At 35.1% G+C, this 18570-nt stretch overlaps 1 protein-coding gene across 2 annotated transcripts; it reads right to left on the bottom strand.

Moving 5' to 3' along the window:
• Positions 1–3963: 3963 nt before the first annotated feature.
• Positions 3964–17640, bottom strand: LOC127414810 (myosin regulatory light chain 2, ventricular/cardiac muscle isoform). Of its 2 annotated transcripts, XM_051653134.1 has the most exons (7): positions 17596–17631; positions 12137–12226; positions 9959–10034; positions 9752–9856; positions 6344–6422; positions 6153–6201; positions 3964–5972 (listed from the first exon to the last, which is right to left on the bottom strand). In XM_051653134.1, the coding sequence occupies exons 1-7, from the start codon at positions 17596–17598 to the stop codon at positions 5868–5870; spliced, it is 507 nt and encodes a 168-aa protein (XP_051509094.1). In that variant the 5' UTR covers positions 17599–17631; the 3' UTR covers positions 3964–5867. The 2 variants fall into 2 exon arrangements, with proteins under 2 accessions (XP_051509094.1, XP_051509095.1); XM_051653135.1 differs by lacking the exon at positions 12137–12226 and having other exon boundaries at positions 17596–17640.
• Positions 17641–18570: the final 930 nt, after the last annotated feature.

The raw sequence follows: 18570 nt of genomic DNA, 5'->3' as shown, positions 1-18570 counted from the left end.
ACTATTCTAAATTAAATATATATTAAATATGTATTCATGTATACAGTACATATTATATTAAAGTTGATCATTTAAATGCATATGATTCATTTGCATATATATATATATATATATATATATATATATATATATATATATATATATATATATATATATATTTACCTTGACACATATGTTTAAAAACTTATATATATATATATATATATATATATATATATATATATATATATATATATATATATATATATATATATATTTTACAAATATCATGATTTTTTAAGTAAACAATATCAAGAAGTTTTCTCATGAACTCAAATGTGCACTTTAAATGACATTAACCAAATGTACCTATATCATATATATATATATATATATATATATATATACACACACACACACACACTCAAATATTATTATTTATATCAAGCATAACAGATCATTGGTTAATGCATCTTAGAATTTCATATATATTATCATATTGTTACTGTATATATATATTATTAGCACCCCCAGATCATCACCAATCCTCCCCCAAATTTCACAGTGGGTGCACTGAGACACTGTGGCTTGAGAGCCTCTTCAGGTCTCCATCTAACCATTAGATGACCAGGTGGAGGATCGGTGATCTGGGGGTGCTTCAGCAAGGCTGGATTCAGGCACATTTGTCTTTGTGAAGGACGCATTAATCAAGCCACGTACAAGGTTATCCTGGAAGAAAACTTGCTTCCTTCTGCTCTGACTATGTTCCCCAACTCTGAGGATTGGTTCTTCCAGCAGGACAATGCTCCATGCCACACAGTGAGGTCAATCAAGGTGTGGATGGAGGAGCACCGGATCAAGACCCTGTCATGGCCAGCCCAATCTCCAGACCTGAACCCCATTGAAAACCTCTGGAATGTGATCAAGATGAAGATGGATGGCCACAAGCCATCAAACAAAGCTGAGCTGCTTGAATTTTTGCACCTGGAGTGGCATAAAGTCACCCAACAGCAATGTGAAAGACTGGTGAAGAGCATGCCAAGACGCATGAAAGCTGTGACTGAAAATCACTGTTATTACACCAAATATTAAAACATTAGTATTGTGTTGTTTAAAAATGAATATGAACTTTTCTTTGCATTATTCGAGGTCTGAAAACACTGCATTTGCACAAACGTTTTTGTTATTTTCTGCAAATAAATGCTCTAAATGACAATATTTGTTTTGTGGGAATTTTGGAGAAATGTTGTCAGTACTTTATAGAATAAAACACAAATGTTCATTTTACTCAGACACATAACTATAAATAGTAAATCCAGAGAAACTGATCATTTTGCAGTGGTCTCTTAATTTTTTCCAGAGCTGTTTATATATATATATATATATATATATATATATATATATATATATATATATATATATATATATAGTCTATACTAATGATCTGTTATGCAATAACAGGTAATGTTAAGTATTGCAAGATCCTCTATGATGAAATACAATTTTGCTTAAAAAAAAAAAAAAAGCAAATGTCTTATATAGTGTAATAGGATAGGACCTTTAAGGAGTTGCAGTAAGTTTTCAAAGTTGCCCTTTTTGTGAGGTATAATGGGTCAGGCTGCATGTGGCAACAGCTTTGCACTGGAACAGCTTTTGGTTTCAGTCACATCAGGACAAAGTTCCAGGACATGAACTTACAAACCTCTGGACAAAGTCCAGTGTAGTAATTTCTCACCACGTGCTGGAGTCTGCCGGTTTGTAGCTCTCATCAATGAACTACACATATTTCAAATGTGTGAACTAGTTCAGGATCAGTAACCTGACATAAAACAGGTTTTCATGTTGGTTCCAATTTATGTTTGCATTGTAGGTTTTGTATTGTGTACTAATACTTTGCTACACCAATTCTGAACTCTTATGGTCGAATGGCATGAAACGAGCTCACGCTTATAATTTCTAAAATGTTTTGTCGCCACCTAGTGATCATACTGGTGCAGTACAGTTTCATAAAGAGGACCACACCTGCAAAAAATAAATTAAATAAATGAAGGGAAAAAATTAAATAAAACAATTATAAAATAAATACATAATTTATATGATATATAATACATGGTTTAAAAAAAACGTACTTAAATTTTAATAATTAAAATTAAAGTATTAATATTTATTTCTGTATTCATTTTTTTTTTCTTTCATGTATTTATTATTTTAATTTTCTCCCACTGAAGCAACCGTGGACAAACAATTATTTGAAGCAGTTTATTTGAGTTTTTCACCCATATCTTTCCATGTCATGTGCAACTGCAAATCTCACTGCCCAGGTAATACACACCCATTCTTTCCACAGTATGATGCAACTTTTATTATCTGGGCTCAAAACCTATGCCTGAATGTGGAAGCCACACCTCCTCATTATCATATAGGATGAATAAATAAATAAACGAGTAAGCAAGAATACAGCAATAAATAAATTAAGAAATAAAAATACAGAAATAAATGAATGAGGAAGAAACAGAAACAATAAAATGAAATAATAAATGTGTAAATAAATACATTTTATTTTTATACATATTTTGATTTATTTAAAATTAATTTTTATAAACATTTTTGCATGTTTAACAAAGAAAATAGAAAATGTATATTCCCCCTCCCCAATTGGTTATTGCCATCTCATAATAATAATAATAATAATAAAAATATATATATATCCACAATAGCAGTTATTAACAGAAAATAAGTACACTCACATGAAGAGAGGAAAAAAATAATAACAAAATTAATAACACAAACAATAAAAAATAAAATAAAATTACTACTACAACAAATCAAACACTACATTCCTTATATATATATATATAATAATTAAAATAATAAATAATGAAAGATAGATGTAAGCATATAGAATTAATATAAGATGTAAGTATAATACATATTTACAGAAATGAATAAATGAGTTCATAAATTACAAAAAAACTATATAAAAATAAATACAAAACATCAATGTATTCTGACCATCTGTTTAAATTTTTGTATTAGTTTTGTAAAGAAAGTGTTTTGAATTTTGACTGGTAGTGGCCAATGTAAATATCATAATTTGTCTCACTTTATTTGCTCTTAATTTAGAGAAATCCTAAATTTGATTCATGTGTTGTTTATTGGAGCACTCTTTTGAGTCAGTATCGGCAAGCTTCAGTGATATCTGTGGGGTGTCCAGTGTGTTGTTATCCAAGTGCATCAAAGCAATGAAGCACTGTTAACATCAAACCTGCTGCTTTCCTCAAAGGATTGTGAACTCTTGGGATCAGTATGGATGACTCAGGTTTATGGAATGCTTCGTTGTTCAGACTAAGAATGAATCTTTTGTGTAAAAAGTGCCTTGACAGCATTTGAAGTTCAGTGTTATAAAAAGTATGCAACCATAAGAGTGAAAGGAAAGGAATATTATATTCAGTGTGGTTAAAACAGATTTAATAAGTGTCTTATTTGACTGGAATTTAGCTGTCAGTCACATTCTCATTTTAGTCATTATCTTTTCTAAAAACTGCTTTAACATGAAAGACTGCTTGTCATATATTGTCCTCCTGAGGGACACAACTCACAGATTAGAGCACAAAAAAGGGACCTGTCAACTTTTTCAAGTTTCAGTCTCAATTTCTCACTGATATGCAGAATGACTGAGCTAATAGACAACTAACAGCCTCAGTACTGAGGCAGTAGATGGCAGTAAAGACTTAATGTTTGACAACTAGAATGCATCCAAATAATTTTTGTCTTCATTTTGAAAAGTATATCTATCATATTTATCATTTCAAACCTAAAAAACGTATTTTTGTTTGAGGTTTTGCTTGACAAGTGTGCTATTTTGTTATCTAATGCAATGGCATTCTCACATTTTTAAGAGTGACTCAAAATACTTGTTGTGGCCACTGTAATTTCATTTCAACTTATGCTTAACAAGTAACAGCAAAATTATAAGAAATGATGAGACTTTCGTGCATGCATTTTATTAGGGAATTTATATCATTTGCTTACATTATCAAACTCTTAATTTGACAACAAAAACCTCAATCCACATTAAAATCACAAAACCAACCCTAAAATTAAAGGCATTTTTTTTTTTTTTTTTTTTTTAAATCAGGGTCAGAAATTAAGGGGGGCTTGGGGCAAAAATGCCCCCAAAAGTGAAAAAATAAAATCAAATAAAAATGCCTGAAATTCAAAATGTGGGGGCAAAAAATGCCCAAGTTTCAGTTTTTTTATTTATACCATATCATAAGCCTAGATATAAAAATTAACATATAAAATATCACTTATGTTTGATTTAATCTTATGGGTAGGAGGAAATATATTTTCAGTCTAATTATTCAGATTGAGAATTTATGTTAATGACTTGAGATCTGAGTATCTGAATAAAAGAATGACAGTATGATATTTATATGTTTAGAAAATAATAATACCCTCATAAATGTAAAAAACAAAAACACACAACTGAAAAATCAAATCTAGGGGGCAATTATTGCCCATTTATGGAAAAGGTCATTTCTGCTGACACTGGTTTAAATGTTTGATTCTGTGTTAGAAATAAAAGACGATAACGAACAACAAACATATTTGTTGTATCACAAACTGTATGCAGAACTACATCTGAGACAATGTCAGAAAATATCTTTTCCATTAAACCTCCTATAGTATTCGGTCATTTTTGACCGAAATATATTTTCCTAATTTAATAAAAATGGTTTCCTTTATCTGAGCAGTACAAGACTTTGCGACTTTTCTTCCATTTGGCATCTGAACATAATAAATAAATAAATAAATAAATTGGTCTTAATTTGATAAGTCTAAGTGGTCGTAAAAACAAAAGCAACACCTTTGGTATTCATGGTCAGAAATTTGTGGTGCCTCCTTTGTAACACCATGGTCAGGTTTGATTGCAAGCATAATGACATGAACTGACACTTCAAATCTGTTTTAAAATGCTAAACTTTGACAAATAATAGTTTGATCATGTTTAAATATATATCCAAATGCATATCTTGTGTTAAAATATAAAATTAGTTTACAACAAGCCATCAGACTATACAGTAGGTGGCTACAGCCATCCACTGGCTGTTACTGGCATGACATGGTTTCCAAGTCATGTTATTTATATTTTGTTCACCAGATGGCAGCAATCTGCCTCCAATTTATGTCACATTCTTGTTATTTCTTCATGTTTCAACTTCAAGAAGTGTAGGTTATGAATTTATTTTTTGTGTATGCAAATTAATAGTTACTTTTAGAAATGTACATGTAAATAAGATCACAACTGCATAAAATCCCAAAAGAAATGCATAATTGTATTGTTCTTCAGGGAAGAGGAAATGGTATCATCATCATCATCATCATCATCATCATAAATAAATAAATAAATACATAAATAAATAAATAAATAAAAGGTAACACATCTGACCCTTCCATTCAGAAATGGCTGTGAATACTAAAGGGAGGTGTCATTTTTTCAATACCATAGGAGGGTTAAGAGGCAATATTTGCTCCCTAGATTTGATTTTCAGGGGTATTTTTCACCTTTATGAGGGCATTTGGTTTGTAATCATATAAAAAAGTAATGTCAAATACTTAATTATTACCATACAAGTTTTATTAAATAATATGTGTAATAATATATACCTAGGCCTAGAATAGAATATAAAGAAATACGCTATAGCATATATTACAAATAAAACTACAAATAACTCATAATGGGGGCATTTTTTGGCCCTACATTTTGAATTTTGGGGGCATTTTTGTCACTTTCAGTGCCAGTTTTGTCTCGAGTCCCATTCATTTCTGACCCTGGTCTGAGAAAACCATATAGTGTAAATCTAAGTTGGTGGATGAAAGATGCTTCACTCTTGGTCTTTCTCCTCTCCGTGTGTGATGATGTAGACCAGGTTCTTATAGTCCAGATTTCCTGCAGCATCTGGAGGGAAAGCACTAAACATCTGCTCCATCTGGGAAAAGATGCTTAATTTGTGGTTAAAATAGTAGACTTCACTTTTATTTACATACAATATAATAGTCATGGTGACATTATAATACAGATAATACAGTCGTACAACACGATGATTCCTATTAAGGACACAGAAATGCACTTAATATAACATCAATCGAATAACTAAGAAACGTCAAACCTCTTCTGGAGAAAATCTGTCTGCTTGCGTTGTTAACATCTGTGTCAGACTGTGGGAGAGACAAACTTCCAATTTGAATATTTTTCTTTACTAAGGTCTTAGGAAACAATGAATCAGTTTATACAGAGAAAACATAGACAGGTTCAGCTGCTTTTTATTAAATTGATTGCTTTTTTAAAAATTGCACTCACAAATCCTTCTTTAAAGTCCCCTTTCCTTCTGGATCGAACACTTTAAAGGCATTCAGGATGGTTTCCTCTGCGTCAGCACCTGAGTTTTCGAGAACATTCAGATGGAATGCAATAAGAAATTTGTACAGGATTCCTAATGGAATTTCTACCTTAATTTGGATCCATTCCTAATGGGAATTGTCATATAGGCTCATACAAGATATTTCCTAACATTTATGATTCCCAGTAGGGTAAAATGATTCTGTAAGACAGCAAGACATTATTCAAATACAACTTTCTTTTAAAGAATATCAAATATGATTTTAAGATATCCAGTATGAGTTTAAGTGGTGCTTACACATGCTGAACTGCTAGGGGTGGGTGACTCACTGGCCAAAGTGAAAGGTGGCAACCACCCTCAAATCTCTAAGATATGTTGGTCCCTGGTATTATGGCTTAAGTCGCAAGTCAGATTGATTAGAAAAGTAATAACACACCTCTTCTCAAAAAGCCGCATGATTTGAAGTATTATTCATGTTCATAGAAACAAACAGTGTAGAGTTACACATCAAAGTTTAAAGGTATTTTCCATGTTCAGTACAAATTTAGGTTAATCAACAGCATTTGTGGCATAATATTGCATCTCCACAAAAATAATTTTGACTCTTTTTTAAAAACAAAACAGCACTTACAATGGAAGTGAATGGGGCCAGTCCATAAACACTAAAATGCACACTGTTTTGAAAGTGTAGCCACAATGCGTAAACATTATGCGTGTTTACATGATTTTAGTTTGATCAAATCGCCTACTAAGCTTCTCTATGTGAAGTTAGATCCAAAAGAGCACAACAGTGGCTGCAAACTTTTTTAGTTGTCTGGGTTCCAGAAGTATTTTTCCCATTCATTTCTTACATATACTTTTTATTTTGTATTTTTCCCCTTTTTCTCCCAATTTGGAATGCCCAATTCCCCATGTGCTGTTTTTAAGTCCTCGTGGTCACGTAGTGATTCGCCTCAGTCCGGGTGGTGGAGGACGAATCCCAGTTGCCTCCGTGTCTGAGACCGTCAACCCGCGCATCTTATAATGTGACTTGTTGAGCGTGTTGCCATGGAGACATAGCGTGTGTGGAGGCTTCACGTCACCCACCACGGCAGCCACGCTCAACTCACCACGCGCCCCACTGAGAACGAACCACATTATAGCGACCACGAGGAGGTTACCCCATGTGACTCTACCCTTCCTAGCAACCAGGCCAATTTGGTTGCTTAGGAGACCTGGCTGGAATCACTCAGCATGCCCTAGGATTCGAACTAGCGAGCTAGCGAACTCCAGGGGTGGTAGCCCGCGTCTTTTACCACTGAGCTACCCAGGCCCCCTTCTTCCATATACTTTTCATAAAATCCTCTATTAAAGAGTTGTAAAGCTGACACCAAACCCACCAGCTCCAACGTGAATCACAATCACATTACAGACTTTGTTTTAAGGCAAAAAAGTATTCGTCTGTGTAGCTACTCAACGTCTTTCAGGAGGGCACGGACTACAATCCCATGAAGCACTGCGAATTATGTAATTGAATATAAACTATGGAAGTATATAAAACTATTGATTTTATATTTTTTATCAGAAGTATACAAATAATATAGTTTATGTTTATTGCAGAATATTCCAATATACACAAATATATCCACTGGTGGCCAAAAGTTTGGAATAATGTATAGATTTTGCTGTTTCGGAAGGAAATTGGAACTTTAATTCACCAAAGTGACATTCAACTGATCACAAAGTATAGTCAGGACATTACTGATGTAAAAAAACAGCACCATCACTATTTGAAAAAAGTCATTTTTGATCAAATCTAGACAGCAGCCATCACTCCAACACCTTATCCTTGAGTAATCATGCTAAACTGCTAATTTGGTACTAGAAAATTACTTGTCATTATATCAAACACAGTTGAGAGATATTTGGTTCATTAAATGAAGCTTAATGTTGTCTTTGTGTTTGTTCTTGAGTTTCCACAGTATGCAATAGACTGGCATGTCTTAAGGTCAATATTAGATCAAAAATGGCAAAAAAGAAACAGCTTTCTCTAGAAACTCATCAGTCAATCATTGTTTTGAGGAATGAAGGCTATACAATGCTTGAAATTGCCAAAAAACTGAAGATTTCATATAAAGGTGTACACTACAGTCTTCAAAGACAAAGGACAACTGACTCTAACAAGGACAGAAAGAGATGTGGAAGACCAGATGTACAACTAAACAAGAGGATAAGTACATCAGAGTCTCTAGTTTGAGAAATAGACACCTCACATGTCCTCAGCTGACAGCTTCATTGAATTCTACCCGCTCAACACCAGTTTCATGTACAACAGTAAAGAGAAGACTCAGGGGTGCAGGCCTTATGGGAAGAATTGCAAAGAAAAAGCCACTTTTGAAACAGAAAAACAAAAAGAAAAGGTTAGAGTGGGCAAAGAAACACAGACATTGGACAACAGATAATTGGAAAAGAGTGTTATGGATCTTAACCCCATTGAGCTTTTGTGAGATCAGCTAGACTGTAAGGTGCGTGAGAAGAGCCCGACAAGACAGCCACATCTATGGCAAGTGCTACAGGAAGTGTGGGGTGAAATGTCACTTGAGTATCTAGACAAACTGACAGCTAGAATGCCAAGGATCTGCAAAGCTGTCATTGCTGCACGTGAACGCAATTTTCCCAGCTTATATAGCTAATGCTCATGCGCTTTCTAGAGTTGATTGACATCACGTCTGTATCTAAAAGGTGATTGGCTGTATTACCTGTAAGGCGGGACTTCTTTTCTACATCCATTGACCGTTGGGCACTAGAGCTTCTTGGTTGGGTGTTCCAATTTCTCCCATTCATTTGAATAGAAGTGGCCCGTCTCTGCTAAATAATCTCTGTATAAAGGTTTATAAATTATCATTGAAAATCAATTCATCAATGGAAGAAATGAATGCCATTTTTACTTCCAGAGCCATACTGTTGCGCTCTATACTGGGAATACAGGGTTTCATTGTAATTACAACAAATTTGTAACATGAATATCATTTATAACAAGGTTACTAAGCGATTTTATCACTCCAAAATCATGTTAACATGTACTATGTTTACATCTTGGGGCTGTTCTTTTGAAACGATGTGTATTTTAGGAACCAGTTTAACTTATTTTTGTGAAAATTAACATTGTGCCACAAATGCAGTTAATTGAGCTGAACTTTTATTGATCCCAAAATATTCCTTTAATACTTCCCTAAGTAAGTAAATATGCAATGGTAACAATGATTCTTGCCTGCTGAATAAATTCAAGTTCCTATAGGACATTTTGGACTTTTTTTGTTTTGTTTGAATGCACCTCTTGTAGTAGCCTTTTTTTTTTCTTTTTTTTTTTCGTTTACTCTGTTATTCACCTTTTAGCTTCTCTCCAAACATGGTGAGAAAGACAGTGAAGTTTATGGGTCCTGGTGCCTCCTTCAGCATCTCGTCAATCTCCTCTTGTTTGACATTTATGCGGCCTGTGGAGGCAAAGAGGTCAGAGGTCACACAAGTTGTCAGTAAGATAATTTAACCACCATGCAAAAGTACAGCGTCAGATAGCAGAACTTATTACAGCCCACCTAAAGCTGCAAATGTATCCCTCAGGTCATTCTTGTCAATGAATCCGTCTCTGTTCTGATCCATAATAGTAAAAGCCTGAAACAGATGAACAGAGAGAGAATATAGTGTATGCGTGGACTGGTAAAATGTTATTATGGTTTTTCTTAAAGGGATAGTTCACACAAAAATTAAACTTCTATCACTATTGACTCACCCTCAAGTTGTTCCAAACCCCTCTTGTATGTCCTCCGTGGAACACAAAATTAGATGTTAGGCAGAATGTTAGCCTCAGTCACCATTCAATTTCATTGTATGGGAAAAAATAGATGCAACGGTGAAAAGCGAATGGTGAGTCTAACATCTTTTCTTACATCTCCTTTTGTTTTTCACAGAGGAAAGAAAGCCATTCAGGTTTGGAATGAATGAGGGTGAGTAAATAATGACAGAATTTTCATATGTGGGTGAACTAAACTCAGCAAAAAAAGAAACGTCCTCTCAATTTCAACTGCTTTTATTTTCAGCAAACTTAACATGTAAATTTTTGTATGAACATAAAAAGATTCAACAACTAAGACATAAACTGAACAAGTTTCACAGACATGTGACTAACAGAAATAGAATAATGTGTCCCTGAACAAAGGGGGGGTCAAAATCAAAAGTAACATTCAGTATTTGGTGTGGCCACCAGCTACATTAAGTACTGCAGTGCATCTCCTCCTCATGGACTGCACCAGATTTGCCCATTCTTGCTGTGAGATGTTACCCCACTCTTCCACCAAGGCACTTGCAAGTTCCACCCCAGACCATGACGGACCCTCCACCTCCAAATCGATCCCGCTCCAGAGTACAGGCCTTGGTGTAACGCTCATTCCTTCGACGATAAACACGAGTCCGACCATCACCCCTGGTGAGACAAAACCGCGACTCGTCAGTGAAGAGCACTTTTTGCCAGTCCTGTCTGGTCCAGCGAAGGTGGGTTTGTACCCATAGGCGACGTTGTTGCCGGTGATGTCTGGTAAGGACCTGCCTTACAACAGGCCTACAAGCCCTCAGTCCAGCCTCTCTCAGCCTGTTGCGGACAGTCTGAGCACTGATGGAGGGATTGTGCATTCCTGGTGTAACTCAGGCAGTTGTTGTTGCAATCCTGTACCTGTCCCGCAGGTGTGATATTCGGATGTACCGATCCTGTGCAGGTGTTGTTACATGTGGTCTGCCACTGTGAGGACGATCAGCTGTCCTTCCTGTCTCCCTGTAGCGCTGTCTTAGGCGTCTCACAGTACGGACATTGCAATTTATTGCCCTGGCCACATCTGCAGTCCTCATGCCTCCATGCAGCATACATAAGGCACATTCACGCAGATGACCCTGGGCATCTTTCTTTTGGTGTTTTTCAGAGTCAGTAGAAAGGTCTCTTTAGCGTCCTAAGTTTTTATAACTGTGACCATAATTGCCTACCGTCTGTAAGCTGTTAGTGTCTTAACAACCATTCCACAGGTGCATGTTCATTAATTGTTTATGGTTCATTGAACAAGCATGGAAAACATTGTTTAAACCCTTTACAATAAAGATCTGTAAAGTTATTTGGATTTTTACAAAATTATCTTTAAAATACAGTGTCCTGAAAAAGGGACGTTTCTTTTTTTTGCTGAGTTTATTTCTTAATTAGTGTAAAAAGTGTCAGATCTCCCCAAACTCCCCAACACGGTACTTTTTTGCAAGTGGTATGTTTTGCCTTTTTGTATATTTATAGTTCCTGTAATTGTGCTTTACTTAGTGTCTTTGTGTCTATTTGTGATACGTGCGAGCGAGAGAGAGAAAGAGAGAGAGACACGGTTGTATGTGTCTGCACGTTCTCATCACTGCCATCTTGGATCAGTGTCAAACTTATCCTGTTTGTCGTGATCTTTTCACAGCTGCTTTGAGACCAAAGAGCGTGTCTGTCCTGCTGCATTTTCCGTGCAGATTTCAGCAGCTTGACAGAAGGTTTGAGTGTCTATATGTGTGAGTGTGTTTAATTCACTCCACTGTGCTAATCGTTACTGACAGATTCTGAATTATTTACCAGCGATGATGAACATTGACATATTGAAGTCACATACGGGAATCTCGCTGTAGTAGATGCTCAACATGACAGTGAAACAGTGGTGATAAAGAAAATTGTCATAGCAATTAAAGTCGAACAAGTGCTTGGTTTGTACCTCTTTGAACTCCTGGATTTGTGCTTGCTCAAACATGGAGAAGACATTGGAATTGGCTCCATCTGCCCGCTTCTTTGCTTTTTTGGGTGCCTTTATAAAAATATTTTACCAAAATACTTGTGACTGGTTGAATAAACAGACATTTTGCATGACTATATTCTCAAGGATGCCCACAGGAAAGAAAACCACAAATGAGAAGTCAACATGTACAGTACATAAGCCCTGAACCACAAGAACCATCCGTAAACATGAAATCAAAATTGACCCTATTTACTGTCTTATTGTGCATGATTCAGTGGTGCACGTAATTTGAAGGAATACAAATATTTTTCTTCATAATCTTTAAATTCTTTCAAACATAATGTTATTTAATCTCTCATATGCTATAGTAACCACATCACAATCCAATCAGTTCCCGATGGTTAATATCAATCCCCACCCTATATTGTTTATTGTTTAATATCCTGTTTCAGTCTGAAATACGTCACATTACAGAAGTAAAATTGGTTGCGAATTTCATTTTGACCCCGTTTCCACCTGGTATGACGATGCGTCTCGGGTGATCCGATCACATGTGGTCAGGCAAGTCACATAAGTCACACGCTTAAATGCGTCTCCTGTGACCACTTGTGTTCGGATTAGGGGAGGGTCTCTGATTTAATGACGACATACATCAGTCACTACGTACTGTGTTACTGCCTGATATTAAAGCGCAACAAAGTCAGAAAAGACAAATAAATAGTGGAAAAAACGGTGCGCTGTTTCTCCCAGATGCGATTGAAATTTAATCTAAGCACAAACGCAAAATGTCAAGCAGAATTATCTGTTATTTTAGAGGATTAACAGTATGTTAACGGGTGTTCGTGCTTGTCATCTGTGTTGATATCAGACACACTGAAGATCCGTGAAGCTCTCGTAACTGTGTATGTATCCGCTTTCTTACATTTTACAATCGGATGCTTATTTCCTTTTAAAGCCGCACGTAACCCGGCAAAGTTTAAACTCTTGTTTTAGCGCAGTGGTTGATTGACAGGTGAGGGGTGGTCCTTCACTACTGCCGGGACGCATTCAGGACGGACATCGTTTACACCTCAAATGCGATGTGATCACATGTGTTTTTGAACACATTTGTATGTGTTTTTTGTGATTTGATCACAAACATTTTTAGACCCCGTTAAGACCTGTATGACCACTTGTGATCGAATCACCCGAAACGCATCTTAATACCAGGTGTTCTTTTTTTTATTAAATCATACAATAACAAGATGCAAAACATATATATAATACCAGGTGTTCTTTGACTTTAATATCACAATTGGTTCTCCTAGACATCATTGAAGCAAAAGGAGACTTTTGCTTAACTCTCCTGCCTCCTTATGTCCCCAGTAATATCACATGTCTTCTCTAGAGTTTCAGAAGAGATCTCAACAATGTCTCAAACTGTGCTCAGATTTGCCAAGATACGGAAGTCTGCAATCAAAAGTCAGAGATTTCAATATGAACTCAAACAATGATAATCAGTTTGTGGTAACACTTCTATGAAGCCCATATTTATAATGCATTGTAAAGGTGTTATAATGCATTAGTAATTTGTTATAATACAGCATATAATATTTTATAACTTCTCATAAATAATTGTAAGCACAATTATAATACATTATGATACTTACCTATTCATAGTTATACCTTAGAGTATAATGCATTATAACACAAGCATTATAATGGATTATATATATTTGTAATATATCCTGTATAATAGGTATACTTTAAGTAAAGTGACAAAAGCAATGTCTTCTCATAATCATCCATAAGATATTTTTAAGTGGTTATAAGACATTACAAGTCATGCTGGAAGTTATATACATTACACATTTTCGATAATACGAAAAACACTTGTAAAGCTACAAGGTTAAATTATATCATAAACTCTTTCTCGAGAGACAGAAATATGTTGTTGATCACACATGTTGGGTGTAAACACACCCAAGAATAAAAAAGAAAAAAAAAAAAAGAAAATCAAATTGATTCTATATTGAACTCTATTCAATAAAGTTTAATGTCTGTGCATCTTATTTGGAGACTTAATTTAAAAAACACACATTGCATAAGTTTGTCTTGTATCTAATTAAGTTTATATTATGGCTGTTTAGATGTTGCTTTAGTAACTTTACTTAAAGCATGCAAAGACCACTTATAATATGATCACGTCATAAATCTTTTGACTGTTTACACTATACAGCACTTACACGATTAACTATATTATCTTCTGCTGTGTTAAATCTGGATGTTGCTTGTGTTATAATGCATTATACTCGAAAGTATAACTATTAATAGGGGAAGTCTTATAATGTATTAGAACTGTAGTTATAATTATTTACAGTATGAGAAGTTATAACTTATTATAAGGTGCATTATGACACATTACAAATGCTTGTATAATGCCTCTACAATGCATTATAAATATGGGCTTCATAGAAAGTGTTACCCAAATTATTTCAAGATCTGCACTCATCTGCGCTGACTATGGTATCAACATTCATTTTATAGGTTTATATGCCTACTTTGTCAACAACTGTGTCATTTGCATCCATTTTTATTTCTTAAATCTGATTTATTCGCATATAAAATGCTGGATGGAAAAACCAAGATCCAAAATGCGCATAAAAACAGTATACAGAAGACATGCACATACGTCAATTCCCATATAATTTAAATAGGAATAGAGATGCACATCAATAAAAGTCATGTTAATGCATATTTCGCTCAGAGAATATCATCGCATAGCGTCTGCGTGCCCTAAACCACAAGTAATCAGTTTTATTAAATAAAAGAGCCACAGTGGCTTCAACTTCAAACTTCAAAAGTGATGATTTTGCTCTCTTTAAAACATGGGATAGATGGGATTTTTTTTTTGTGCAATATTCCGATTTTGTTCATATATTAAATTCGAAACTTCGATGGAAACATGACTATAAAGCTTAACTGAGAAGTCTCCTTAGCTATGAAAGAGCAGTCTCTGAGCATTGACACGTTTCTCTGAGTGAGTGCGTGAGAATAGAAATGTTTGCGTGGCCCTGCAGGATGTATAATTAGCTTGGAAAGAGAGAACTCAACCAGTGGATCAGATGTGGGATTACACACTGGCACTGAGTGTTGACAGTCTCGTCTTTGAGCCTGTTGATAGGTAATCCTACCGAGACAGGGATTAATCGCCACTATTTACATTCCTGCCACAGAATTTGGAAAACATTGTGAAATGCATTTCTGCTCGATGACATCACAGGCCATTTCCGTGGCAGCGTCGACAGCTGCGTATCGGCCTTCTGTCCGGATTGCATTTAACATTTGTGAAGTTGACGAGCACAAAGCTGAGCTATGAAACATATTGCAGTTTTTTACAGGAGTATTTTCCAATGTTTTTTTGTTGTTGCAATCAATAGAATGAGTCATCCGAGAAAAGACTGCTCTTTCATAGCTCAGGGAGTTCTCAGTGCAGTTTCATTTGAATATCAACGTTGTCTCAGATGTTTCTCCTAAAATTCTATAGAGAAATGAAAATAGACTTGAATGAGTCAGTTGTTGACATTCAGTAAGAGTATAGACCAATAAAATGAATCTGGATCGCATAGCTCAGATCATTTGGTCTTGGGAGAATGTACTGAGAAATGTTTGAGTTTATAGTGAGATCTCTGACCTTTGATTACAGACTTTGGGGATCTTGGTCAAATCTAAACACAGTTTAAAGACACAGTTGAGATCTCCTCTGAAACTCAAGGACTTGAGACAAACATGTGATTACCAGGGTCTTTGTCTAAGGAGAAAAATCTGAGAACCAGGAGACTTAGGCAAAAGTCTCTTTTTGCTCTCCTTTTAATCTCATTCATGTCTGACGATATTAAAGAAATCTCATTTGATTTTTCGTTTCAGTGTGAAGTTATGAAACATCATGTTGTTTTTTTTTCCAGAAGAATTTTCAATCGTTTTTGTGGTAAAAGGATGAATCACCTGCCTGCTTTTTCTATTTTTGCGTATTATATACTGATAGTACATATCTGTCTTTGAAAACAGAAACAGATTGCATTTTTTTTTAAAGTAAAATTAATAAAACATTAGAGGCAGTGGATGACTCAGTCAGATATAAGTGGCACTGACGACTATTTAACACAATTACAAACACAAACCAACTCAATCAAACTAATTTACATAAATGTTTTCAATTTGAGGCCTTGATAACATGTTCATCTCAATGACTGATAAAACAACAAGATAATAGTGACTTAAAGTAATAGTCCCGGTAGTTAAAGGGATAGTTCACCCAAAAATGAAAATTCTGTCATCATTTAGTCACCCTCAAGTTGTTCCAAACCTGTACAAAACCTGTCTTTGTTCTGCTGAACACAAAGGAAGATATTTTGAAAAATGTTTTTAACCAAACAGTATTTTTTTCATACTATGGAAGTCAGTGGTGACCCACAACTTTTTGGTTACAAACATTCTTCAAAATATCTTCCTTTGCATTCAGCAGAACAAGGAAATTTGTACAGGTTTGGAACAACTTGAGGGTGAGTAAATGATGACAGAATTTTCATTTTTAGGTGAACTATCCCTTTAAGCTCAATCGATTGCATTTATATGCAAATAATTAGTAACACTTTACAATAAGGTTCTATTTGTTAACATTAGTTATAAACATCAGTTAACTTTAACAATGAACAATACTTTTACAGCATTTAATAATGTTAATGTTAATTTCATCATGTAGTAATACATAGTTAATTCACTATGAACTCACATGAACTGAACAATAGTATTTTATATGAACAAAGATTAACAAAGATTCATAAATGATGAAAGAAATATACAGTTTTGTTAATTGCTTGTTTATGATAGCTAATGCATTAACTAATATTAACGAATGGAACCTTATTGTAAAGTGTTAACAAATCACACAAAAATCAAGGTTATGATGAGGCACTTACAATGAAAGCTACTTTTTGGAGGATTTAAAGAAATTTTAATTTTATAAAAGCACTTACCTAAATTTTTCTATTAAAACTTGTGAATTATTTGAGCTGTAAAGTTGTTTAAATTGTCATTTTCATGGTCGTTTTAGGGTTTCCGGCATTACATCATCATGGCAAAAAAGTTGAATTGAATACAACTTTACACAAAAAAGATTAGTAAGTGATTTTATCACATTAAAATCATGTTAACACGCATATTGCTTACATCTTGTGGCTGTAATTTTGAAACAGTGAGTATTTTAACGTTAACAGATTGGCCCCCATTCACTTCCATTGTAAGTGTCTCACTGGAACAAAGTCAAAATATTTTTTTGTGGTAATCAACTTCATGCCACAAATGCTGTTTGAGCTTAACTTGTATTGAACCCGGAATATTCCTTTAAAAGTTTGTTGATAAGAAAGGCTGAATAAATGTAAATGCAGATAGAAACTCACCATAACTCCGACCCTTGAATTCCAAAGTTGAAGTAATATCAGACATAAGGGCTGAAATGCTGATTTATTTACCCTATACCGTATATATATATTTATATATAACCTCATTCCCCACCTCTGTCTGTCTATAAATACATTCGCCATGCTGCTTAACCAGGATGCCAGTTGTAGACATCAGAAGTTATTATAAGAATCCTGATCAAAAGGGTTTAATAGATCAGCCAACGGGCTTTAACACACAATAGAGCAGACAGCTGTTTAAATGCAGCTAGAACTTTCCTAAACCATAGAATGTGACTGCTAGTTTGATTGACAGCTGCATTTGTTTAAATCAGTGTTTCTCAGTCTCTGTAGGTACATTTTATTCTATTCAAAGAGATACAAGTGGAATAGAAGCTCAATGTTTGGATATTCAGAATGCCTTTTAAAGACCTTAGTGTTATACGGTTGCCCCAAAAAAGTATTTGGGAACTTAAAGGGAAAGTTCGCCCAAAAATGAAAATTCTCTCATCATTTACATCATTTAAAATATCTCAGCTTGCGTCACACAAGAGGCAGCGTGAATTCGACCCTCTTGTGAACACGCATACGACCGTTGGCCGTTGAATGATGAACTTCATACATAGTTTACGAGTTGGCTTTTTCGTATGGTATTGCACGATGTTGTTCGCATAAACTCGTACGACTTCATCACGTGCAAACTTCATCACGGATCTCTTCCCAATTTCCAATGTGCCTTTAAGTCCTTGTGGTGGCGTAGTGATTCACCTCAATCCAGGTGGCAGAGGATGAATCCCAGTTGCCTCCACGTCTGAGACCATCAACCCGCGCATCTTATCATGTGGCTTGTTGAGTGCGTTGCCACGGAGACATAGCGCATGTGGAGGCTTCACGCCATCCACTGCGGCATCCACGCTCAACTCACCACACGCCCCACTGAGAACGAACCACATTGTAGCCATCATGAGGAGGTTA

The sequence above is a fragment of the Myxocyprinus asiaticus genome, chromosome 24, assembly GCF_019703515.2.
Source record: "Myxocyprinus asiaticus isolate MX2 ecotype Aquarium Trade chromosome 24, UBuf_Myxa_2, whole genome shotgun sequence".
Classification (NCBI taxonomy): domain Eukaryota; kingdom Metazoa; phylum Chordata; class Actinopteri; order Cypriniformes; family Catostomidae; genus Myxocyprinus; species Myxocyprinus asiaticus.
The sequence above is the reverse complement of the archived record's forward strand: the minus strand, read 5'-3'. Positions and strand labels throughout refer to the sequence as shown.

What these genes read in the sequence shown, in the direction of transcription:
- LOC127414810 (XM_051653134.1), bottom strand. An exon ending in GGGACTTTAAAGAAGGATTT is followed by an intron (nt 6,202 to 6,343) that starts GTGAGTGCAATT and finishes TCTCTCCCACAG; the next exon opens with TCTGACACAGATGTTAACAA. An exon ending in ACAGATTTTCTCCAGAAGAG is followed by an intron (nt 5,973 to 6,152) that starts GTTTGACGTTTC and finishes ATCTTTTCCCAG; the next exon opens with ATGGAGCAGATGTTTAGTGC.